Source organism: Panthera pardus, unplaced genomic scaffold (assembly GCF_024362965.1).
Source record: "Panthera pardus isolate Hobbes unplaced genomic scaffold, ASM2436296v1 HiC_scaffold_17, whole genome shotgun sequence".
Taxonomy (NCBI): Eukaryota; Metazoa; Chordata; class Mammalia; order Carnivora; family Felidae; genus Panthera; species Panthera pardus.
Genome location: NW_026526732.1, coordinates 139,127,693 through 139,153,396, shown reverse-complemented (window position 1 = coordinate 139,153,396; position 25,704 = coordinate 139,127,693). Strand labels below are relative to the sequence as shown.

Below are 25,704 nucleotides of genomic sequence, written 5' to 3'. Positions count from 1 at the left end.
AACCAGTCGGCCCACCCCAGACAGCAGGACTGCGTTGTTTCAACTGTTTTCGTCTTTCATACCATTGAAGGGAGAGGGGGTACGGCCACCTAGACCAGCAGATCATTCTCTGTTCATTGATATTTATTGCACGTCTGTGTTACGTGGTTTTCCTTTATAGGTGATGTTAAAAGCGTTATGCTCTTGGCTTCCTGATTTAAGTTAACATAAGCTAGTATTGAAATGACTTGCTTGATCACATAACAATGGACCGTGAGAAAAGCAGCGCAGAAGCTTGTTTAAACAAGGAAAGCTAATCTAGGAAGAGAAAACTGTCACAGAAAAGACAGATTTGAGCAATGGAAGAGTAATGCATTTCGGGCCTAAGAGAGATAAGCCCTAGTGGTGATTTGCACGGTCTTACCATTTTCTCTCTTTCTCTCCTTTTTTTTTTTTTAAGTCGACAATGAATTTGAAACAGTTGCCACTCAGCTCCTAAAAAGGACCCAAGCGATGCTTAACAAATACAGATGCCTGCTTCTAGAAGATGCCATGGTAAAAACGCTGCTACCACGCATAGTTGTTTTTTTTAAAACTCTACAGGTCACAGCTACTAATTCAGAGAGAAAAAAACCTCAGGGAATCACATTTTCCCAGCATAGTTTAAAAGGCACAGATACTACAGCACTTGGCATCTGGTGCGCTTTCCACGCGCGATCACACCTAGTGAGTGCTGTGGCTTTCCTGGCCCCAAACGAGGAAACCAGTGCTTTGGCTAAGTCATTTGCCTAACATTCCACAGCCAGTGAGCTTGCAGAGTAACTAACAGAGCTAGAAGGTAGACGGGGACCATCTGGTCTGGCTGGGCACCCCCCAGCCACCATCCACACTCTGATGCTGCCAGCCGCCTCTCACCAGCCCAGAGATGTGGCGAAGGTTGTTCAGAGTGACATCTGAAAAGACGAGGTGACAACAGATGTTAAAATTGGTTTTGTCTTGTTTTTAACGGAGTGATCATGAACATGCCATAAAATCCCTGCACGATTTAAAAACGTACGCCTTGGGGGCGCCTGGGTGGCTCAGTCAGTTTAGCGTCCGACACTTGATCTCAGTTCAGGTCTTGACCTGACAGTCTTGAGTTCAAGCCTCATGCTGGGCTCCATGCTGGACATGAAGCCTACTAAAAAACATAAATGTGGACAAAAATAAATATAAATGTACAACTTGATGGTTTTCAGTATATTTGTAGGGTTGTGCAATAATCACCATTGTCTTAATTCCAGAGTCTTTTCATCTCCCTAAATAGACACTAAAATTAGTTTTAAAGCATCCGTTAATTAGAGAAAAATGTAAGATACCTCAGGAAATGGTAGAAAGACCAAACCTCTTCTGAGATTTTAGAAACAATTCTAAAATCGTATCAGCCTTAACCTATAAATTGGCCTCTTACAAGCAGTCTTAAATTTAAAATTAACTTTGAAAATGTCCCTTGGGAACTTAGTTGAACTACATTGTGCACATAGACAGTACAGTGTAAATACATGTGTGTTTATGTTTACTTAACTATACACACACACACACACACACACATACACACACACACACACATACACACACACACACACACACACACACATTGGGGCACCTGGGGGGTTAAGTGTCCAACTTTGGCTCAGATCATGACCTCACAGTTCGTGGGTTCGAGCCCTGTGTCAGGCTCTGTACTGACAGATTGGAGCCTGAAGCCTGTTTCGGATTCTGTCTCCCTCTCTCTCTGCCCCACCCTTGCTTGCACTCTGTCTCTCTCAAAAATGAATAAACGTTAAAAAAAATTTTTTTAATATATATATATATATACATATATGTATATATATACATATATATATATATATATATATGTATATATATATATATATATATATTTACTTAAATTTGTGCCTCCAAAGCCTGAAATAGTTGTTCTCATTTTAACAACCATTTCAGAAACAAAATGCTGAGATGTCAAAAAAGAGTACCATTTTTGAGGAAAGGCCCACCTATTTGGTCAAATTATCTTCTATTAAAAAAAAAGGTCATGCAATGAAAAGACTTTTAACGTATTAGTAAGCAGAGAAGGAAATAAGAAAGATACAGAACAATGTGTGTAGTTGCTACCATTTGTGTGCAGAAATAAAGAAGAATGTCAATGCATGTGTGTGCATAAAATCAGTCTAGAAGAGTCTAGTAACACTGGTAGGTGCAGGTGCCCCCAGGGAAAGGCAGGGCAAGCCAAGAAGGCAGGCTTATTTTTCACATCCTCTTTAGTACCTTTTGAATTTTGTATCAATGTGTAAATCACTTTTTCCCCCAAAATACAATTTTAAAAAATGCATTCCTACATGATAAGGATAAATGTGACTAAACAGAGGTGCACCTGGGTGGCTCAGGCAGTTAAGTGTCTGACTCTTGATTTTGGCTCAGGTCATGACCTCATAATTCATGGGATCTAGCCCCGTGCTGTTAGCACGGAGCCCTGCTTGGCATTCTCTCTCTCATCTCTCTCTGTCCTCCCCACCCCCTCCCCCTGAGCTCGCATGTGCGTGCACTCTCTCTCTCTCAAAATAAATAAACATTTAAAGAAAAAGATTTCTTTAAAAAAAATGTGACTAAATGGGACAAGACTAGAACCTAAACACCAAATCCTCATGTCTGGTTGCTTCGTTTGTTTCAAAGACACAGTGGGATGTTTGCACTTGTTAAAAGGCATCTGAAATGACCGGACTCTCTCGTTTTTAGCGGATCAATCCCTCTGCTGAGATGGTGATGATCGATAGAATGTTCAACCAGGAGGAAAGAGCTTCTCTGTCCCGAGACAAGCGTCTGGCACTTGTAGACCCTGGTAAGAAACGTCAGAGGGAAAGTAGAGGAGAGGGACGGACTTACGGGGTCCGGGCCATGGGCCTTTGGGGAGTCTGTCTGAACCACCTCTGGTTACAAAACCTGAAGGTACAAAATGAATTCTGGAGGGGATGCCTGGGTGGCTCAGTGGTTAAGCACCCAACTCTTGATTTCACCTCCGGTCATAATCTCATGGTTCCTGAGTTCAAGCCCCACATCAGGGTCCAAGTTTACAGTGTGGAGCCTGCTTGGGATTCTCTCTCTCCCTCCCTCTCTCTCTGCCCCTCCCCTGCTCACCCTCCCTCTCTCTCAAAATAAATTAATTTAAACTTTAAAAATTTTTTAAACTTTAAAATATTATATAATACAATACAATAAATAAAATGAATTCTGGGGAGAAAAAAAAACAGAATGAGAGCAGTGTAGGCATACTCTAAGAAGGCCTATAGCCTAGAAAATCCAACCTGGAATTCAACATTTGTTACGTGATTATTTTCCCCCATTATAAACGTAAAATTCTCATTCTTTTTCTAGTTTTTGAGAACAAAATTAAGTCAGAAGCCTTCCCCAAAGCATTTAAGCCTCAGCAAATTACTGAGTTGTCTTACTATTTGCAAGGCATTGTAGGGTCCCTGCCCACAAGCTTGTAAATTGAGATGCTCCATTTAAGTACCTTTCTCTCACTCTGTCAGTTTCCCACTAATTTCGTTGAAGGGGGGGAAGAAATTTCCCTCTGTCCAAAGTTTTTCTAGCTGGGCTAAGAATTAAATTTACATAAGACCTATTAATAGGAGGAAACAAAAGTTTTATTTTATTTTTTTAACATTTATTTTTGAGAAACAGAGCACAAAGTGGGGAGGGGCAGAGAGAGAAGGAGACATAGCATCCGAAGCAGTCTCCAGGCTCCTGGCTGTCAGTACAGAGCCCAATGTGGGGCTCCAACTGTGAGATCATGACCTGAGCCAAAGTCAGAGGCTCAACTGACTGAGCCACCCAGGCGCCCCCAAAAAAGTTTTATTACATGTGTACAAAGGTCCAATAATGAAGTTGAGACTGAAAGAGTAACCAAGGCAGGCAGTTTTTCTACTTTTTAGACAAAGAGACAATAAATCTATGAGGAATTGATACGATAAAGAGACTTAACTCTGGGACTTCACTTAGTAAGGAATTCAAAACAGAATTTGGACTGGAGTGGTAAATTAGTGAAAAGTAACAAGGGTTGTTCATACATCCTTCTTGGCCCTGAATTCCATGTTTCTGGTGATGAGGATATCTCTCTGCCTCTTGGTACAGGGAGGGCACCTTTCACATGGGGGATTTATTTCCTGCTCTCAGGGAGCCAAGGAGGGTCAGAGTATCCTTGTACAAGCTGTTTTTTTAAGTAGTTTTAATCCAAAATAATCAGTATGCCATTGTGTTGTTGGGGTGGCCTGCCCTTGGTCCCTACAGAATGCCATTAGATTTGACCCACAATCTGCCTTTTAAAAATGAATCCTCCCAGGGCACCTTGGTGGCTTGGTTGGTTAAGCATCTGACTTCAGCTCAGGTCATGATCTCACTGTGCATGAGTTGGAACCCCACATGGGGCTCTCTGCTATCAACACGGAGCCTGCTTTGGATCTTCTGTCCCTCTCTGTCCCTGCTCCTCCTCAGCTCGCATGTGCTCGCACTCTCTCACTCTCTCTCTCAAAAATAAACGTTTAAAAAAAGTTTTCTGAACGAAATAAAAATGAATCCTCCCAGGGCGCCTGGCTGGCTCAGTCAGTGGAGCGTGACTCTTGATCTCAGTGTTGTGAGTTCAAGCCCCATGTTGGGTGTGGAAATTACTTAAGAATAAAATCTTAGGAAAACAAACAAAAAAAAGAATCCTCCAAATAAATAAGAATCCTCCTTACTTTTCTCTGGCCTCTAAAAAAAATTTTTTTTAATTTTTTTTAATGTTTATTTTTGAGAGAGAGTGCAAGGGGAAGGGGGGCAGAGAGAGAGGGAGACACAGATTCCAGAGCAGGCCCCAGGCTCTGAGCTGTCAGCACAGAGCCCGATGTGGGTCTCTAACTCATGAACTGTGAGATCACAACCTGAGCTGAAGTTGGACACTTAACAGACTGAGCCACTCAGGTGCCCCTGGCCTCTAAAATGTTTTTTTTTTTTAATGTTTTTTTTATTTTGGGGAGACAGACAGAGTGCAAGCAGGAGAGGGGCAGAGAGAGAGGGAGACACAGAATCCGAAGCAGGCTCCAGGCTCTGAGCTGTCAGCACAGAGCCTGACGCGGGGCCCGAACCCATGAACTGTGAGATGGTGACCTGAACCGAAGTCGGACGCCCAACCAACTGAGCCACCCAGGCGCTCCTGAAATGTTTTAAATCAAATATCATTATCACAGTTCATGGAATATAAATTTTACCCATACTTGCACCATCCTATAGAAGAAAAGTTTTTATTTCTCCAAGTTTCCTTCCAGCTCCGGTTCCTATTTGCATGCCTCATTTATGTATAGTTATAACCATATGTCATATGCTAAATATGATTTTGTTATTCTAATTGGCTTCCATTTAACATATCTGAAGTCCTTATCATTTGCTAGAGTCTTCAAAATAATATCTAATAAATTTTTTGTAACTTTAATTTGAGAATGTAGCTACTCCATTCCCCTACTGTTGGACTATTATTTTCCAGTGGCTTTATTTCCATTCCCCTAACTTCTTTTCCAGTTGTTAAAGGTTCTGCCTTGTGTCTGACGTGGCTCATGAAATTTCTAAAGAGAATAAATGATCCTTACACTCAGTCTGAAGGGAGTGTCTGAAAGAAATGCTGTGTACTTAGGAGAATCCTCAAATCTTTCCAAAAAGGAAAAGAATGATGTAGGATATAATTCTATCTCTTTTTCTTAGAACTTGAAATCTCCTATTGCCTTTTGATGAGTTGGGCTTATGGATAAATCTTCCTACTTCATCACAGCCCCCCAGACCTGCGTGTCACCTTCACCCCCCTCTGTATTGTGCCTGCACAGCCAGTGTTTGTCGGATGGAGTCTTCTTTATTTATGTATTTACTTTTTTTAATGTTTATTTATTTTTGAGAGAGAGAGAAAGAGACAGAGCACAAACAGGGGAGGGGCAGAGAGAGAGGGAGACACAGAATCCGAAGCAGGCTCCAGGCTCTGAGCTGTCAGCACAGAGCCCGATGTAGGGCTCGAACTCATAAACTGTGAGATCATGACCTGAGCCAAAGTCAATGCTTAACCGACTGAGCCACCCAGGTGCCCCTGGAGTCTTCCTTTTAAATATTATTTTAAAACTTTTTTAGAGAGAGAGAGAGAGTGCAAGCAGGGGAGAGGGGAAGAGGGAGAGAAAGAGAGAATCTTAAGCAGGCTTCACACACAGCACGGGGCTCAATCCCACGACCCTAGGATCATGACCTGAGCCAAAATCAAAGTTGGACACTCCATCAGGTGAGCCACCAGGCACCCCTGGAGTCTTCTTTGTACATTTCAAGGCTGTATCCCCTACATCTCATATTTTGTGATTTGATGAAGAAATTCACATTTTGTTTCTACAGATGTCATTAAAGCCCTATTTCACTTCTTCTCTTCTGTAACAGCAGTCTGCTTCCGTGCCCTCAACCTCCTAAATCCTCATAAATTTCTCTTGTCATCCTGGGCTCTTCAAGGCTGGCACAGTCCAGTGCTCACTCATAGACCCGGTTCTTCCATACACCATTGTCCTTCCAAGCAGGCGTCATTTTGGAATCGTGTTGACCATTTGTTTTGTGGTCCTGGCAAAGTGCAGCTATAACTCCAGGTCCCCTTACATGTGTCTATAGGGACCGAAATGCCATCACCCAAAGACAGAAGTAGTTGTATCTACTCCCACCCTGCCCTAAAGCCTCATTCCACAGCCCTCTGCTCCAAGGGAGAAACCAAGCTGATATTAGCATCTAATTTCTGTTTTCAGACTATTTCAGAGCAGTAATTTAAAAACTAGCTAAAGATAACACGAAGAGGGGTGCCTGGCTGGATCAGAACACTCTTGATCTTGGGGTTGTGAGTTTGAGCCCCAAGTTGGGTATAGAGATTACTTACATACGTAAGTAAATAAACTTTAAAAAGAGAGAGAGAGAGAGAGAACACTAAGATATCAAGACAAAGTGGAGGTTTTGCCTGTTTGGTTTTCCCATTTGTCACCCACCAAGCAGCTACTTTTTCAAAGAGGTTTAAGCTTCTTGTCTGGAAGCCATGGTTACTTTCACAGGAAGCCCCCTCAAGTGCGGTGCTTCTGCGTGTTCCTGGACACGAAAGCTGGTTTGCTGGGCTCGGCTGGATTTGCACTTGACCCACTGGGGGTCTGCCATATAGTTCTTCCTATCTCATTCACTCATTAGTGTTCTTTTTGCTCCCATTCCCAGAGGGTTTTCAGGCTGATTTCTGTTGTTCCTTCAAACCTGATAAAGCTGCTCATGAGACACAGTTTGGCCGGAGTGACCAGCATGGCAGTAAAGCGCCCAGCTCTCTGCACCTGACAGCCAAGGCCCAAAGCCGAGAACCGACGAATCATGACCAGTTTCATCTAGTGCCTAATCACATCGTGGTCTCCGCAGAAGGAAACGTTTCTAAAAAAACTGAATGCCTCGGCAGAGCACTGAAATTCGACAAAGTGGGCTTAGCACAGTACCGGAGTGCATCCGAAGAGAAAACAAGCCGGAGAGAGTCCACGAAGGCCAGCGAGTGCTCTCCCGGCCCCGAAGGGCACCGGAAAACCTCATCCAGACCAGATCACGGTACTGAGAGCAAACTCTCAAGCATCCTAGTAGATTCTCACTTGGAGATGACGTGTAACAATTCCTTCCAGGACAAAACTCTGAGGAATTCTCCAAAGAATGAAGTTTTACACACAGACATCATGAAAGGGTCGGGTGAGCCCCAGCCAGACCTCCAGCTCACTAAGAGTTTAGAAACAACATTTAAGAACATCTTGGAACTCAAAAAGGCTGGGCGGCAGCCCCAGAGTGACCCCACGGTTAGCGGCTCTGTTGAGTTAGATTTCCCCAACTTTTCTCCAATGGCTTCGCAGGAAAACTGCCTGGAAAAGTTCATCCCGGACCACAGTGAAGGCATTGTAGAAACCGACTCCATTTTAGAAGCAGCTGTAAATAGTATCTTAGAGTGTTAATAGCAGCAGCCCTCCCCCACCCCGCCCCTACACCCTGCCCCGGACAAGTTACATTCTTTCCTGGCAAAAGCAAATGGAAGTGTTCTCCTGTCTCCAGCCTGCTTGACCTTTCATCACAGGTTATTCTTTCTGATCTTCAATCCCATTCTTTGTTTAAGAGCAATACTCGTGGTGGTTACAGGGAGATCCTTTCGTGAAATTAATCCTTGTTAGAAAGCAGTCTGATAGGCCCTACACATTTCAAGTGTTACGAAAGTGCTTATAGTCATTTTCTTTGTGTGTTTGTTTACTTGTTTTATTACTATTTTTTTTTTTTAAAAAAAAAACACCATAACTCACTGAGATCACTTGGCCCTCGGTAAAATTCTGACAATCATTAAGTCATTTGAAAAGAACAGACTTATTAAAGAAAATCAAACAGGACTGATAGAAGCTACTTTGTGAAAGAATGTCCCACTGCATCTCCAAATTTCGTTGTTTTGGGTTTGTTGTTGTTGGAGGGGAGACCGCATGGTTGTCCCCCCCACCCCACCCCCGCGCTCCACCCCGGGCCACCTCTGAGCAGTAAGTTGCCGGCTGCTCTGCCAGGGACCCCACAGCCCCGAGGAAGCAGCCAGCACACAAGCAGGGCATTCGCAGGGCTTCCTTGTTCATCGTCTGAGCGCTTTTCCGATGCTCCTGGAGCAAAACCTCATGCTTTTCGGCATATGTGTGTTGAGTTTCATCTAGGGAATGCTCTGTTCTTAGTTGCAACGGCACGACTTGAGAAAATTTTCACCAGGCTGAAATAAAGGAAAATGGAAACCAGTTAAGTGGCACAGTGTACAGGGGAGGCCGGGAGAGAGCCTTGAGGAGTATACTATGTATATATGTAAAAGCATATATATGTTAACTATTGAGAAAAAAAACAAGCGTTTTGCATTTTGTAATTGGATATAGTCAACGTATGCTGTACGTTTTTGTTGCTGGGTTTCCTTTCATTTAACCTCTCCGCACCCTCTCCCACAAATAGCCAAGCGTCCAAAGCACTTTCATTTGAAAACTGTGTTGTAATACTTCAGTTTAAACTCTAAGGGGACTTTGGCCTTGTTTATGCTTCTTGTCTGAGAACAGTAGTCACCCCCCGGCAGCAATCATTACCAAAACACAGACAAACCAAAGTTACCAGCCAGCCCCCCACTGAAAGAAAAGAGCTGAGACACGGGATTCCCACTTGAGAGCCAAAGGACACGCCCTGTCACGGTCTGTGTGTGGCCCGTGTTCCTATTAGTGAACATGACTTATTGCTTTATTTATTTATATTTCTTTTCAGGGAGCTTTCCCCATTTTCCTTCCTTGTGTTCGTGCCCCAGTTCATCCCATCTCGGCTGTTACCTTCATTCCCAGTGTCATTGTAACCAGCCCTTCTCTCCTGTCATTGGGAAAGCGACATAACGGTATTTCGTATGCACTCTGCCCCACGTGCGCGTGCATGTATCTTTGAGATCAGGTCATTCTGGTGACAGTGTGGACCCACCCATTCTTCCTCCCATGTGCACGCACTCTCTCATTTATCCTGTTGATCTCTCTGGCTTGAGGGGTTGCACCCACTGGTCTCCACTCTGACGCATTGCCAGCACCTGTTTCTGGCTGTTGCCAGAATGGGGATGACCCCCATTGTCATCATGTTGGGCGCTTCTTTTCCAGATTGGCCTGCGTTGGAAAGGAAGGCTTCTGATTATTGGAAAACACGGCAATGGAAGACCCAGACTCTCTCCCTGCCCCTCTGTCCCTGCACTCAAAGAAACCTCTCTCAGCCAGCCAGCCTTCATAAAAGCGAAGTTCCTTCTCCCCACCCCCACCCGCCGGCCAATAGAACTTGGAAAATCTGGGCCATTTTAGGGTTCCCATTTTTTCCTTATTTGTGCCAACGTCCAAATTGCAGATTTCCCCTTTTTTCCTGTATTGTAACATATTAGAAGGATAAGTTGGTATTGCCAGTTGGAACTTTCTGTTTGGGCCGCCCTGGGGTAACACCCTGCCCTGAACCCCATGATTTTATAGGCTCTTCTTCTCTTAGGACTCATGGTCCCCTCATTCCTAGCAAGACTTAAAGATGGTCCCTCCTAATCGAATTCTTCTCATGGTGGAACTTTCTACCCGGAAGCCTTCACGTAGGCTACTGATGAGTTACGTTAATTATTGCCAATCAGTGGAATTCTTAAAAGATAAGCTTCATGTACATTCATCACCTCCCTTTCTTCCCCATCCTGTCCTGCTACCCCAATCCCAGCCTTTCTATGTACCATCTCAAAGGGTCTTTTGAGCCCTAACACTTGTCTAGCAAATGGAGAGCCTAATTTACCAAAATGAAACTTGTAAATTTTTGTGTCCTTGTATGTAAGTTTACTTTCTATGGAGGAAAGATTCTAGATAATGACAAATGAAGATTACGAAATGTATTTTACTCCTGTGATTAGGTTTTGCGCACATGGGTCATAACTCGCATGTGGAGCCCCCTCTGGCTAAGGGCCAGAGGGCTCCGCCTCGGACGGCCAGCTTTGAGTTGTTCAGGTTCATTAGTCAAGGTTAATTTTTTAGAACTACTTGTACTCAGTAACAAAAATCATCTTCTTTTTTTTTTTTTTTTTTTCTGTTGTGGAAAAGTGTGCATTTGTTATTAAGCATTTGATTTTCTGTGTCCTTAAGTACTGCCTAAAGATAAAGCAAATTTTAAACTGGCAATTACGAAGAAGAACTATTTTAGCTCTGAAGAATTTAGTAGATTTTGTTAGATTAGGGAGGCCTTACAGACTGACTTGACTTATAGAGGATGCGTCACTCACTGTCAGTGTGGTGTGGGCTTTATTTGCTTAAATACCTTCATTTGTATAGTATGTCTCACTTGAAATTGCTTTGTATACATTTTGTAAAAATATTTATAAAATGTTTTGTAAAAAAAAGTATAACAAATCGCAGTTTATTTTGTTATGTTGGATAAATACTGTTAAAAGAAACCAGTCAGTAACTATATTGTTAATCCATGGTTAGGAAATGTTTAGTTGGAGATTACAAAATGAAACAACCATTGCAATACAGCCAAAGATTTGGGAAAACGCGCAACTGTGATTGTCTTGATTTTGCAAATAGGAATGGCTCTTTTCCCAGAAGAAAAGGTAAGTAAGCGTTCAGTAGGAGTTCTACTGAAATAGATTTACTGTTCCCAAACAGGAGCCTAACTAGTGAGGGGATAGGGTTTTCATTGACCGGCCTTTCCAAACAGTTCCAGATTCAACAGAGTTGGTCAGTGAGAAAGTTGTCATGTACTTGTCGGGCCTCCAGCCCTACTCTTGTCACGTGGGTCCTTAAGGATGTCACGTGGGTCCTTTAGGAAGGAAGTAAAAATGGGGCCATTTGAGAAGTTAGATAAATGAGCCTCAATCTGCAGAAGGTTTCTTCAATCACTGTATTTATTTTGTTTCAGTTAAGGACAAGAAGGCTAAGGCATAGGTACAGAAAACTGTTTTACACAAGACTTACTCCAGAATTAACATGTTTCTTAAAATTTTTCACATATTTATTTATTTTGGAGACAGAGACAGAGCATGAGCAGGGGAGGAGCAGAGAGAGAGAGGAAGACACAGAATCTAAAGCAGGCTCCAGGCTCTGAGCTGTCAGCACAGGGCCCGACATGGGGCTGGAACCCACAAACTAGGAGATCATGACCTGAGCCGAAGTCGGACGCTTAACTGAGCCACCCAAGCGCCAACTTTTTTTTTTTTAATGTTTCAGACTTAACATGTTTCTCTTCGCACACATTTGACCAAACTACACTGAGAAATACCTCTGTAACCTGAACTGTAAATTCTGAGGCGCTTCTGAGTTCTTGCCCTCACAAGAGGGATGCTACCCAAATTGTTAGAGAAACTACCATAGGGTGAAATGTATTTCTGGGGTGAAGGTATAAGACTCCTTAAATTTTTCTTTGGGGCCTAGGATCCCTTATGGTTGAATTGTGCCCCACCCGCACTCCCACCTCCACCCCTAAAGCAGCAGTCAGAAAATCAAGATTCTGCAGTAATCCACATAGAAGCAGGACGTAGTAAGAATAATTACTGCTAGAATAATTGCATCACTGGATGGATCCCTTCATGTCTTTTACGCACTGTTGCTCTGATGCCAAGATTCTCTTGCTAAGGACAAATGTGTGCCCAACATGATGTTCTTTCCCCTCTTCAGACCATTTGCAATGGGAATGTCCCATGAATGAAGAAGGAAAGATGATCTGGCTGCTTGGTTCGGATCAGACTCTGTTCCCCAGGGGCTTGCCCGGAGGAAAGACCAGGCATCTTCTCTAACGATGGTTAAAGCCCTCGGTCCTGTGTATGGGGGGCGGGGGGCTGTGTTCCAGGAAAGGGGCCAGTGGATTATTGGGGGCAAAAAGAAAAGGAAGAAAACAATCTGGGGGCACTGAAACAGATCGCTCAAACAACACTCTGGCTGTGCTGTCCTCAAGGGGCTAGGCCCTGGGTCCGGGCTCTGACTCTGCTTCAGCCTTGCCTCTATGCTCTCGGAGACAGAGTGAGGGCTCCTGGGTACCCAGCTGAAGGTGGACAGCATTTGCCACCATACATTTTTTGAGCAGTTTACAGGCACCAGGCTAGATGGATAATTCAGGTATGACCTCTACTCTCAAAGAGCTCACAGTCTAGACAGGAAACAAGCACACAAATAATTGCATTACATTTGGGAAGTGACTGGAGTTCAGGAGAGAAGAAACCGGGGCTAAAATTCTTCCCGACCTACCACTTTGGTAAAGTTGCGGTCTGTATTCCAGTGCCCTGCTTCTTAGTTCATCCTTAGTTACATTTGAGAAAAAGGTGTGATACTTTGTGCGGGAATGAAGATAAAGGCATTTTGTAATTATAGGGTTAAATATTATGGAGAAATCAGGAGCATTGTCATAAGTATAAAGCGGATTCTGTAATATGAATCGTCTGTGTCTATGTTGCTGCCCATGAAAGGCCATTATAAGCCCTAATCCGCATTTCTCACGGGCATATGCTGGAGCCTAGCCTTTGAAAACACTTGCAAAGGCATGAAGATCCTCGGAAAAAAATCACTTGTGTGAAGGTCTGAGAAAGCAGTACCACAGAGTGGGCAGAAAGTGCTTTGGGCAGCAGAATCTAGAAATGGGTTCTAGTACCTCGTCTAACACATAATTAGATCTCTTAGTGCAACTTTCAGCCTCAACTTCCTTGCCTATGAACTGGGCAGATTTGTCCTGGTCCTCTACTTCCTGAGGTGTAAAATGAGGTGTTACTGAAGAAGTATGGAAGGTGGGAGAAGCTAAGAGCCACTGACCCTGAAATAATTCAGAAAAGGTTCGGTTTTTCTGTTTTGTTTTTGGTCTTACCCTCCTGCACACTATGTACTTCCTACTCTAGCTTGCCTGTGTCTATCCTGGACCCTCAAAGGCTGCTGGCCTTCACATGTTCTCTCCTTTTTCCTTCACACTTTTGCTTCCTTATGCTTGTTTTTCATCAGGATCAAAATCTGTTGGCCACGTTGTCTTCCCCAACTCCAGGCTCATCTGATCTCTTTCTCACCTGTGTCCTGGTAACCTCATGTCACTCTCTGAGGAAGCAACAAGGAAAGCTGGAAACGTAACAAAAGTCAACTTCCTGAAGTCTCATAACTGTCCCTCAACTGTCCAAATAATCCCAGAGTGCAGACAATACAAAAGTAACCTATTGTGGAATATGCTGGGAAAAGAACCCTGGAGTCAATTCAGAGAGCCAGCAAAGGTTTGCCCTGAAAGGACTTTTTTTTTTTTTTTTTTTTAATGTTTATTTTTGAGAAAGAGTGAGATAGAGTGTGAGCGGAGGAGGGGCACAGAGAGAGGGAGACACAGAATCCGAAGCAGGCTCCAGGCTCGGAGCCGTCAGCACAGAGCCCAATGTGGGGCTCAAATTCACGAACCGTGAGATCATGACCTGAGCTGAAGTCGGACACCCAACCCACTGAGCCACCCAGTCACCCACCCAGTCTCTTTTGAGAGAGAGTGAGAAAGGGCACGTGCAAGGGTAAAGGGCAGAGAGAAAAGAAGAGAGAAAATCCCAAGCAGGCTCTGCACTGACAGCGGGGCTGAATCCCACGAACCATGAAATCATGACCTGAGCTGAAATCAAGAGTTGGGTGCTTAACCAACTGAGCCGCCCAGGCACCCCAGGAAAGACAAAGATTGAAGAAAAGACTGAAGAACCATTAGGCTTGAGAAAGACAGGAACAAGGAAACTCCAGATCTTAGTAGGTGGAAATCCTTAAAGTCTTGCCCCAAACCTCCTATGTTTCTTCCATTATCACTCTGCTCAAGATTCAAAACCCAGAGTTTAGTGTCTCATGCCCCCTCCCACTAGGGAGATGGAAGGAGTTTAAAAGATCTTTCAGAGACACCCCTTCAACTTATGTATTGGGAGGACAAACCTTTAGATTTGATACCCTACCCTACTCCACGATTGTACACGATGAAGTAGAGACCAGTCCACAAGAGAAATGGGATGCTGTTAGGAAATGGAAATGGTCATCAGCAGGTCAACAAAGAAGAAAAACACCATTAAGATTTCAGGACATGAAAACCTACCTCATTGCGTATAGTTGCATAGTCTTAATCATTCCCAAAAGGGGCCTATGACAACAGGCCATTCCCCATTCTCATTCGATATCCTCACTTTGAAATAAAAAGTCTTGTATCTTGCCTCACGCTGGGTCAATGCTCAGTAAACATGTATTCAGTTAGTGAATAATTTTGGATTGAGGAGGCCTCTATCACTTTTCCTCTGCATCTTGTGGAATGATGGCTTTGGCACTGAGAATAAGTACTCTCTTAGCGCCATCTGCTGGCTTCGGAAAACCTATCCTGAATTGTGGCCTCCAAGTCTCTTTCAGCCACTGTTAATAGCCCTGAAATTTCCTTCTCTCCTACTACCCTCAGTACCAGAGGACCTACCTTTTATTTGTAGATAGATACAGTTACAAAATATTGACCTATTTTTGTTCTTTGATTACTATCTAATAAACGTTTTACACTTTGGTGACCCTTGTTTTTGCCTTTTTACAAAGTAAGACACGTGTGAAGTGCTATGTTAGTGAGGAGTCTCACACCAGTCTTTGATTCCAAAGACTATGTTGTCCTTCGACATTTATTCATCAGGTAATGAGCTCTGTGTATGGCACTCTCTCTCTGGTTGGATTAGTTACAGAGCACGTACCAATATGATGCTTTGAGGTTAGCTAAAAAGCACCTGCAGGTGCCCACTATTGTGACAGGAGCTGTAGCAGATGGAGAAGTATGAGATAAATTCCCTGCCTTCAGAGCACCCAATCTAATTAGGGACACAATAAGCCAAACAGTACAGGATAAAGTCTGCGGTGATGCCTGTAAGTGCCGAGGGTCAAATAATGACGCTGGGATAAATATATATACTGTACTAAACATGTGGCAATGCCTGAAGACATTTTTGTTTGTCACATCTGGGGCAGAGGTGCTACTGGCATGGAGGGGGATGCTGCTAAACGTCCCACAAAGTCCACCATGATAGAGAATGATCTGGCCCCAAAAGCCAGTAGTGCCGAGATTGAGAAACCTACGCTAGACCTTTAGGAACCGCCATGAGCAAGGCAGCCATGGTCCCTGCCCAACTAGTATCATGAAGAAATGTTAAAAATATAATAACGGGATGAAGGAATTTAGAAAAAAGGAAAGAGACAAGAGTCTTGCTAAAGTGCAATCCATAGACCTGAAGGATGACATCACTTTGAAGCATGTTAAAAAAGTGAATATCCATTCCCCCCTCCCCCACAAACTGAATTTAAAATCTGCATTTTAGGGGCGCCTGGGTGGCTCAGTCTGTTAAGCATCAGACTTCGCTCTGTTCATGTTCTCAGGGTTTGTGGGTTTGAGCCCCAAGTCAGGCGCTGTGCTGACAGCTCAGAGCCTGGAGCCTGCTTCGGATTCTGTCTCCTTCTCTGTCTCTCTGTGCCCCCCCACCCCCGCCAAATAAACATTTAAAAAAAATTTTTTTTTAATCTGCATTTTAACAAGACCACCAGGTGACTACTATGCATATTAGTGCTGGAGGCACTGCACTAGAGGTTTCCAGAATACAGGACGTCGATTATTTTTGTTTCATGAAGACTAGGAAAAAAGGAAGCAAATTCCAGATGGTGAGAGCTGTGCCAGGGAAGATTCTGACATGACAAAGAGGAATTTCTAGTTTTCGATCCAGCACTGATAACTAACCTAGTGTCTCCTGCTGCGTGTCCTACACTCAGACACTGTGCTAAGCGCTTTACATGGAACATTTCACATAATCCTCGCAACGCTATCGCGTAGGTCCACTTTATGGGTAAAGCAAACCACTGTACAGAGGGGTTAAATAACTTGCTCTGGGTCCTGCTGACGGAGCCAGGCTGACAGAACGGAAGCTGCACTCCTTACCATCCGAAATCGTCCACAAACACCTCCACCCACACGTGAGAATCAAAGTCACAGGGGCCCCAGCTCTCGCCATAAAGCAAAAAGCCTCTCCCGCCAGACGGTCTCCCTTCCCGCACACGCGCAGCCGAGGGGAAGCGGAAGGAGAGGCGCGCCCTCCACACCGGAAGTCGTAGGAAGTGGGAAGTGTTTATTTACAGCCCAGCCAACGGCATTAGCGTAAAGGAAGGGGGGGGGGATTTCGAAGATGACACGGACTCTAGAGTGCTCGAAAGCAGTGCGAAGGAAGCTTTGTGTAATTTTCGGCAAGGAATCTGTGTTAGCGAGACCTCAGCGGTTCACTGCAGCTAACTGGCAGGACTACCCGTGTTATAAACCTTGAGCTAGAAGACACATCTCTATGGTCAAGTACACATAGAGCGGTCCTTTCTTTCCCACGTGGTGGGGCTGCGCATGAGCAGTAGCCGGTAGCCACAGCTTTGGAAACATGGCGGAGCAAGAGTGAGTGTTTGAGGTTTGAGTCTCTCCAGTGGGGTCTTGAGCATCCGGTGCCATCCACGGTGTTTATTCTTCAGTGGCGGAAAATAAGGATACTTGTGGATTGAAGGAAGAGAATAGAAAAGACTCCAGATTACAGAGAGTGGGGTGAAGAGCAAGGAGCCGTAGGATTCGGCCTGCCGCTCAGGTGGAGGGAAGCCGCCGTCAAATTCGGGTTACTAACCTTGGGGGGCAGGCTGGAGAGTGCTAGTCTTCGGTTCACCCAGCTTGACTTGAGTATTGCCCCTGCAGATAGGTCTGTACCCACCCCAGCCCCACGGAGTTTTACTAGGAGCATGTAGCTGTTAGTGTCTTTAAAAGGCTGTGACAGTAAAAGCTTCATGAAGGCAGAGGAGGACTAGTGGCCAAGGGGTTCATGACTTCTTACTGCTTAGAAAAGAGTGAATGTTAAGGGGTCCGTTTTGAGGACTGGGGTCAGACACCACAGTTTTCAGGGAAGTCTGTCTTTCGGAATTTGAAGAGAGTAATGTTTCTCGAAGCCCAAGAGATGGTTTAGAAGCTCATTGAAAATTTGTTCTTTAAACATTATCTCTGATTGCAATTTTCCGTATCAGGCAAAGAAAAAAGATTCCTTTGGTTCCAGAAAATCTCCTGAAAAAGAGGAAGGCGTATCAGGCCCTTAAAGCCACTCAAGCGAAGCAGGCACTTTTGGACAAGAAGGAGGTAATGATGGGGCACCAAGAGAAGGGAATTAGAATGTATTTGGTGAGTTATATCTAGCATGCGTTGAACTAGATTTGGTATGGACAGTCCCTTTCCCCGTCGATTCTATTACAGCAGGTATACAGTTCATGTCTTCATTTAACAAATATTTCTAATTTTCTGCGGATAAAATGTTTGAGTAGTTTGTTAAGGAAAAGTGGAGGAGACGTTGTACTATTTGGGTTCACACCAAGTGATTTGAAAAACCAAACATTCTTTTTACTTGGAAGAAAACTTTTTTTTTGTAATGTGCCAAACAATTTTTGCTACTTGCTAAACGTTTTGAGAAGATACTTATTTTGGAGTCTGGAAGATGAAACAAGCTCATGCTTATTCTGTACTTTATGATCCTTAACACAGTGTTAGGTTCCATAAATGTTTGTTGGTAACGTTGGCTAATAGCATGTAAACTAACTTGTTTTTTTATCAGAGACTTTTTTTTTTTTTTGTAGTTTCTGAGTTTTCAAAACTCCTTGGGTATCTCGTTTTTGCCTTATCTAGAATAGAAGATGTTTGTTTGCTTCTTTTTGCGGAACATAGTGGGAAATACAGTCTATGGATAGTGACCAATGAATCACTGTTGTGGAAGTAAAACTAGAGGCACAGAATGGTGATGGTGGTCTGCCTTTTCTGTAGCAGAAGAAAGGAAAAGAGGTCAAGTTTAAGCGACTGGAATGGTTCCTACATGATTCCTGGCGGCAGCAACGCGACAGGGTGCGCCTCAGACGACTAGAAGTGAAACCTCACGGTTTGGAAGTGCCGGATAAACATTCCTTGGCCTTTGTTGTACGCATCCAAAGGTGAGGAACTTACCAGATTCCGTAGGCTGGGGCAAACTACTGGTTCAGCTTTAGGCCCCTTTCTAGGGAGATGAGATTTATAATAGGCTTTAAGCCACTAAGACAAGTTGTGCTAGGAACTTGGGGTTTTTCTCTTTAAGGTTAAGGAGACTGATCTGAGCAAATCCACATGAAAATATACCAAGTGCGATGAGGGTCAGCTGCTGCAAGGGCAGTACTAGTTGTGGACCCTCTAAAGCAGGAACTTGAAGCTGAGACCTGCAGACGTGGGAGGAATTCACGAGTGTTGGGGAAGGCTTTCCAGGCATAGATGCAGAAAGTCCTGAACTGTGGGAATCAAGGCATCCTTCTAGGAACTTAACCAAGGTCAAGTGGATGGAGCGTATTCAGTGCTGGGGAGAGCTCATTAAGCTTTTTCCTCATTGAGGCGGACTTTACCCAGTCTGTCTGCATGTACAACTGCCTCTTCCTGTTTCCCCTACCCAGTCATCCAAACCAGAAACCTGTGGGCTTTAAATATCTTTGAGCCCTCTTTATTAACCTCCCTACCATTTCCCATAATCTCTCCTGGACCATTGTATTAGCTAACTGGGTTTCCCTGCCTCTGGTATCATGGTTTCAGATCCATCTGATATGCTCTCCTCAGTGGTGGTCAATCAGAAAGTTGATTGTGTCCCTTGTACCTAAAATCTTTTCGTGCTTTTACTGCCCGCAGAGTCCAGCTTCCTTTGCTTAACATGCACAGCCCTCCACACTCAACTCATACACACCCCACACGAAATCAGGGCCCATTCTGTTCCTATAGCATTGCCCCACATCATGTGAGAATGACCTGTTTACATAGCTGCCACCTTCTGACCTCACCTGTGAGGCACAGTCTGTGTCTTGCTCTCTGGATGCCCTGTAGTGGCAGTCATTTCATAGGTCCTTGCCAGACTGACAAAAACTGAATAGAACCTGACTTTCTCTGTCATTCATTTCAGGATTAATGGGGTGAGTTCACTGGTGCAGAGGACCATTGCAAGGCTTCGCCTGAAGAAGATTTTCAGTGGTGTCTTTTTCAGAGTGACCCCCCAGACCATAAAAACGCTGCGTATAGTGGAACCGTATGTGGCCTGGGGGTGAGTAAGGTTTTGTGTGTGTGGATTCATATTAGATTGTATGTGAGCCTGATGAGAACATTAGCATGCGAGTGTTATCCTCCAGGGCTCGTGTTGCTATGTTGAAGAAACATTTTGTGGTGACCACAGTTCCCAGAAATCAGCTGCCAGCCATAGAACTTTGGAACATGGGGCAGACAGAGCAGGAGGTGGTGCTGCTGCTGACGTGACAAGAAAAGTACCATGGCAGGGCTTGTTCGCTTGTAAGCTAAGGCTGAGTAAGATGGGTAGAAGAGAAGTTAATTCTTGGGAGTCTTGGGGCAGAGCTGGGGGCAGTGCTTGTGTAAGAGTAGTGTGTTCTTTCATGGTCGCCTGGCAGGCTCAGTCAGAAGAGCGTGTGACTCTTGATCTTGGGGTCATGAGTTCGAGTAGTCTTCTTTCAAACATTAAAACCCAGCAAGCGCTTGGATTTAACCATCTTGAGTAGAGGATTCTATAAGGCCAAAGTCCTGGATTGTAAGCCAGTGTTTGTTTTATTTTTGCCTCGGAAAGTAATTTTTTTTTTTTTTTTTTTTGCACAATCAACATTTCTATCCATAAATTGTAATTTTTAATTACATAGGGCCACTCTGGTTTTTTCCTTGCTTGTGTGCTTGCAGGCATCCCAGCTGCAGCGTGATTGCACTTTTTGGTGGGGAGAAGGGGTAGTAGGAGAATCCCTCCTCAGCCAGGCTACAGGACTGAGTGACCAGTGTGGGCAGTGTGCCAGGGGCTGATAAGGCTGTACTTTATTCTGCCTCACATAGATTTCCAAATCTGAAGTCTGTCCGGGAACTCATCTTGAAACGTGGACAAGCCAAGGTCAAGAATAAAACCATCCCTTTGACAGACAACACAGTGATTGAGGAGCATCTGGGTGAGTGTTGCATCTTAGGGGTCAGTTGGGCAGAAAGCAAGGATCTCTGGTGGTCTTGATGTGGGATTTAGGTACTGTTTTTCTTGGAGTCCCAAGAACCTACCAGAGTGCCCAGCTCTGAGCATATAACAGCCTCATAGTATATACTGGGGAAATGTTGAATAAAGGAATCTGTATTCTTATGTTTCCCAGGGAAGTACGGTGTTATTTGCTTGGAAGACCTCATTCATGAAATTGCTTTTCCGGGGAAGAATTTCCAGGCCATTTGTGACTTCTTACGTCCTTTCCATCTCTCAGTGGCCCGTCATGCTACCAAGAATAGAGTGGGCTTTCTCAAGGAGGTGGGCTTACCAGGCTATCGAGGCGAACGCATCAATCAGCTCATTCGGCAGCTGAATTAAACCCAGGTGAGGCAGGGCTGAAAACTGGCCTTGGGCTGATGTGATGGTCCATTCTTTGCCACTTAAAAATTCTTTTTGCATTTACCAGTATCTGAGAGTAACTTTGGCGTTTGAGTGGCAGAGGGCAGGGGGAGACTGGTATCTACAAGTCTAACAGATGGAAATATGCTTGAAACAGTGAACGCCTGGTTAGGACATGGGGCATTCCCATGTGTATTCCAACAATCAGAGGCTAGAAAATGTTGAGTAACAAAAAAAATCTTCTGTATTGCTGTGGTCATTTACCTGGCATTGGGGAGAGAATATTAACTAATTTCAGAAAGGATTTGAAGATACAAACCATCTATTTTGTGGAAGGTATCTTAATTTTTTGAAATTGCTTAATCTTAGGTGCCAACTGTCATTAAATTTCTATTAATGAAGTTATGTTTTTCTTCCTCAGAATATCTGAAAGCACAGCACATTGGAGGTGTGTTTTGTCTTTTGGAATTGTTATCAGTATCTTCAAAGAAGATATTTTCTGCTATACCTTCAGAAACTAGAGGAGGGGGAGTCAAGGAAAAGATGATGACGTTCCTGGCAGGCACGTCCCATCACAGCCCAGTTCCAAGAAAAAATTCCAGTGTGTTTTCCACGTTGACTGCACTGTCACCCCTTAAGTCAGCAGAGGACTCATGCCATGGAAGAGAGAATCCTGCTACGTCACATCTTCCATTCTGGGGTTTGATGTTAGTAAATGAGTATCCAAGCATGAATACAAGACAGCAGTGGACCACGCTCAGGGCCATACTTGAACCTGGGGGTTCTTGGGGCTTTGTTTTGGAAGGAATTTAAAATATAGTTACAAAGAAGAGCACAAACACGGTTCTCAGTTGTCTCTGCTGTGAGTCTGTGTTCTGACTTTTCAGTGACCGCTTTGTGAGCTCTCAGACTTGGCTGGCCTGAAGTGTATCTGGTGGCTTCCTTACCATAGCCTGCGGTCGATTTAGTCCTTTTCTCTACCTCAGGATTTTAACCTTTTCTTGGGTCTATGAGAAGGGAAGGACCCTTTTCCCAGGAAAATACGTACACTCAAATTATTGCTTGGAAATTTTTATGTTCATAGATTTCTCTTAGGGACCAAGCACCTTATGTGAGGAAGTCCTGCACTATCTGGATTGACCACCTGGGCCCTGACCTTGTTCGTCTCCTCTGGTCCCATGTCCTGTGGAAGACCAAAGCTTACCAAGGTAGCTTTTTCCCTTGGAGCCAATTGGGTATTTCCTATTAGGATCACAGTGGTGGATCCCGGAGCCCTCTGTACCATCTGCCTCAGGGAAATACTCCCCATTTATTTCTGCTGGGCTTCAAGATGGGATTTTCTTGGTTTGGCATGGATGAAATTAGTACTATTAGGTCTTTTAGGCCCCAGGCAGCCTTTATTGAACCCTCTCCTTGCATAGTCTAGACTCCAAAAGTATTGCTCTCTACCCTGCTGGTAACCATGTATAGACCACCACTAGGGCTCCTGGGGACATAGACCTAGAAAGGGAATCTGATCCTGCTTGTGTTTTATCATCAGTGCCCCCCTCCTAGGTGGGCCTTCCTCTGTTCCTGTCACGTCATTGCCTCGATTGCCATGTGAGAAGTTGGTGAGTGTGCCAGGCATGGGTTAAGACTTGAAAACGTGTAACCACTGTGTCCCCTGGTCCGTTATGATCAGCTTTGCTGCACTTTTGGCTCATGGGGCCCTCAAACATAGCTGTGAGGTTGAATTAGAACAATGCCTTAAAATGTGCCAGGTTATGAGGTAATTAATTAGGTTGGTTGGCTCAAGAGTTAACCTGCCAAGAGTAGATGTTAGAGCTTACTCTTATATTTTAAAGAATTGTGAAATCAAATTACTTGAAGATGACGTATCAAAAGCCATGGGAAAAGAGCACTTGTGAATGTGGATGCCCAGGGTTTCTACTGCAGGTACGTTTTATAATAAATACAGGAAGGGGGCACCTGGGTGTCCTGATTTCTACTTAGGTCATGATTCCAGGGTCATGGGATTGAGCCCCACTTCAGGATCCATGCTGAGTGTGAAAACTGCTTAAGATTCTCCATCTGCCCCTCTCCCATGCTCTCTACCCCACTCCCCTTTCTCTGGGAGGAAAAAAAAAAGCTAAATACAAGAAAAACATTTCCATTCTTGCCTGCAAAGTGGAACTAAATGTAGCATGTGTGCCTCACACAGTTGTTCAAAAGGTTAAGCAAAATAACCATTAACTTGGAATTCTATGTATATAAATAAGTTATAAAAAATGTACTGCTGGGGTGCCTGGGTGGCTCAATTAACCATCCAACTTTGGCTCAGGTCACCATCTCACCCTTGGTGAGTTGGAGCCCTGCATCTGGGTCTGTGCTGACAGCTCAGAGCCCAGAGCCTGCTTTGGATTCTGTGTCTCCCTCTCTGCCCCTCTCCCGCTCGCACGCTGTCTCTCTCAAAAATAAACGTTTACCAAAAAATTAATGTACTGCTGTATCGTGCACTATGATCGACCATTCCCTGAACAAGTTGTGGAACTATCATTTCTGGGAAAAATTAGTCGTACGATTTGTAGATAGCGTATGCTAATTGTGAATTGTTCATGGCTGTCAACATACAAAACTATCAACATACACCATATATATGTTCTAGGTGTAGGGAAAACAAAAACCTTAGTTTCAGTAAGCAAGAGTAGGGGCAGTAAGCCACGTGGCCCGCCTACTTAGAGACTTCAGAAAGTAGTTGTAGGAGCTCTCCCTCTGTTCTAAGCTTCTATAGTGACCCAATTGGTTCCCAGAACCAAAGGTTCTAGTTTTTTGTTGACTGGCTTTTCTTTTAACGCTTTACGATTTTGTTGGTCTAATGTATCTTTGAAGTCATTCCAGGGCCAAGTTTAATCATTAAACCTTTTATTAGCTGCTGACCTGGAGAATGGCTAAGAATCTTGAATCCCAAGTTCATTTGCCCAACTCACAAGAATTAGCTGAACCGGGAGATAAACACTGACGTTTTCCTACATTGCTAACGAAATTCTCAGTGGGTCAGACCCCCGTTAGTGTGTCCTCAGTAGCATTTTAAAAATGAAGGCACATCTATACATCGCAGAGAGTAAAAAGTATGAAATCTGTTTCAATCATCTGTAAGGGCCGAAACCGGATTTTTAAAATGAGGATCTTAGTCCAGAAATACTCGGATACAAGACAACTCCAATGACTCTCCCAGGAGGCTTAAGTTCAGCTGAGACAGGTCGGGGGCGAATGCATAAAAGATAACCGTGGCCAGCATCCAAGGTCCGAATTTATGCAGGACAGAGTCACGCTCTCCAGGTCTAAAAGGCAAAGGACTAGGAGCCTCAGGAACCCACTACAAGCCGTCAGGAAGGCGCAGTCGTTGATTCCGCCGAGCCGGGCCCCTCCAGGCGTTCTTCTACCCGGACACAAGGTCGACAGGATCTGGGTGCCTGGGGCTACTGCGGCGGCGCGGGGGCCTCAGCCGACCCCGAGGCCTCCCAGGGCTTGGGCCTCCGCGGGAGCCGGGGCGCCGTGGGTTCGCCGTGGGTCGCCGTGATGCAGCGCCTCTCCAGGCCCGGGAGCTCCCGGCCCTCCTGGACCAGCTGCAGGAGCTGCGCCAGGGTCACCGAGGCGGGGGCCGACTCCGCGGGCGGCGGGCCCGGGTCAGGGCAGACCCGACCGCTGTGCTGCTCCATGCCGGGGCGCAAGCCTGACATGCGTGCGGGCAAGCACTTCCGGGTGAGGTGGGTGCAACCACCGTCGGAGGAAATGTAGAGCTCGCAGACCATACCAAGCCGGCCCAGAAAGGGGGGAGCACTTGAGAATTGCGACCTGCTCCGCGCAGAAACGCTTCGAGCACGCGCGCGCGCGCGCGCGCACACACACACACACACCCTTAGCCCACAACAGAGCCTGCAACGTGCAATGCTTTAGAAGGAATTTGAAGGCTTGCACAGAATGGGCCGTGCATGTAGACACGCTGATGCGGACAAAAAGACCCAATTTGGCACACATGCATAGGAAGGTGCACATACCTGTTTCCTTTTTTTTTTTTTTTTTTTTTTTAAGTAATCTCTTGGGGCTCGAGATCAAATGTCACATGGTCCTCCGACTGAGCCCGCTGGACGCTGGAGTTCAAACTTATTTTCACACATGCGCAGAAATGCGCACCTACACCTGTAGAGACCTGTGGCAAGGGGGATCTTCTCCACACCGGACTCCGCAGCTCCAGACAGAAAATAGCTGTGGACAGATTTCCAGTGACCTCAGGAGAACTGGGAACAAGTGACAGCACTAGAAAGTCTTGACACTCTCTCCCCATTTCCTACCAAGACTCTATTCCTGGTGTTCCCAGAGGGGATGAGAAAAGATGAAGGCAGGTCAGGTGTACTACAGTCCCTCTGGCTACTCAGAAAGTTAGTACCAACAATTCTCAGGTTTGTAAGTTTATCGAAAGCTAGCCTGATCTGGCAAACGCTGTCTTCATCATGTAATCAAAGTCTAACTACTAATAGAACAAGCTGGCGCCATGTATCTCCTGATGTGATGCACTGAGAAGGACACTATGGGTGTAGGAATAATACATCTCTTCTCTAGTATTCCTGCCCAAAAGGTTCACCCTGAATCTAATCTTGAAGAAATGAGCAAAGCAAAGTGAGAGACATTTCTGCAAATGACTGCCTGGATGCTTTATAAATGGCAAC

The 25,704-nt window shown here is 44.7% G+C and overlaps 3 protein-coding genes and 1 long non-coding RNA gene across 10 annotated transcripts in view; 2 read left to right on the top strand and 2 right to left on the bottom strand.

Annotated features, from left to right (window-relative positions):
* BICRAL (BICRA like chromatin remodeling complex associated protein) overlaps window positions 1–11,119 on the top strand; it is a 110,297-nt gene extending 99,178 nt beyond the window's left edge. For all 5 annotated transcript variants that reach the window (XM_053905005.1, XM_019457142.2, XM_019457146.2 and 2 more), the window contains 3 exons: window positions 440–534; window positions 2,755–2,857; window positions 7,261–11,119. In XM_053905005.1, the coding sequence (XP_053760980.1) occupies window positions 440–534; window positions 2,755–2,857; window positions 7,261–8,024 (962 nt within the window). In that variant the 3' untranslated portion in view covers window positions 8,025–11,119. The remainder of the gene's footprint in view (window positions 1–439; window positions 535–2,754; window positions 2,858–7,260) is intronic.
* Window positions 8,347–16,686, bottom strand: LOC128777733 (uncharacterized). Its single transcript, XR_008423080.1, has 2 exons — window positions 16,504–16,686; window positions 8,347–8,806 (listed from the first exon to the last, which is right to left on the bottom strand). It is a non-coding gene; the product is annotated as an uncharacterized LOC128777733 (long non-coding RNA).
* Window positions 16,687–16,781: 95 nt separating this feature from the next.
* On the top strand, window positions 16,782–21,844 carry RPL7L1 (ribosomal protein L7 like 1). Of its 3 annotated transcripts, none has more exons than XM_019457150.2 (7): window positions 16,782–17,001; window positions 17,613–17,721; window positions 18,400–18,560; window positions 19,544–19,681; window positions 20,467–20,576; window positions 20,769–20,983; window positions 21,420–21,844. In XM_019457150.2, exons 1-6 carry the CDS (start codon window positions 16,988–16,990, stop codon window positions 20,975–20,977), a joined length of 741 nt encoding a protein of 246 aa, XP_019312695.1. In that variant the 5' UTR covers window positions 16,782–16,987; the 3' UTR covers window positions 20,978–20,983; window positions 21,420–21,844. The 3 variants fall into 3 exon arrangements, with proteins under 3 accessions (XP_019312695.1, XP_019312693.1, XP_053760981.1); XM_019457148.2 differs by having other exon boundaries at window positions 16,789–17,001; window positions 18,397–18,560; XM_053905006.1 differs by having other exon boundaries at window positions 16,792–17,001; window positions 18,397–18,560; window positions 20,874–20,983.
* A 2,038-nt stretch (window positions 21,845–23,882) lies between these two features.
* On the bottom strand, window positions 23,883–24,804 carry CUNH6orf226 (chromosome unknown C6orf226 homolog). Its single transcript, XM_019457151.2, has one exon. It carries the CDS (start codon window positions 24,787–24,789, stop codon window positions 24,457–24,459), a length of 333 nt encoding a protein of 110 aa, XP_019312696.2. The 5' UTR covers window positions 24,790–24,804; the 3' UTR covers window positions 23,883–24,456.
* Window positions 24,805–25,704: the final 900 nt, after the last annotated feature.

Coding starts and splice junctions, on each gene's coding strand:
- RPL7L1 (XM_019457148.2), top strand. Junction 17,722..18,396: donor CACTTTTGGACAAGAAGGAG/GTAATGATGGGG, acceptor CCTTTTCTGTAG/CAGAAGAAAGGAAAAGAGGT. Junction 18,561..19,543: donor TTTGTTGTACGCATCCAAAG/GTGAGGAACTTA, acceptor CATTCATTTCAG/GATTAATGGGGTGAGTTCAC.
- CUNH6orf226 (XM_019457151.2), bottom strand. CDS start 24,789: ATGGTCTGCGAGCTCTACATTTCCTCCGACGGTGGTTGCACCCACCTC.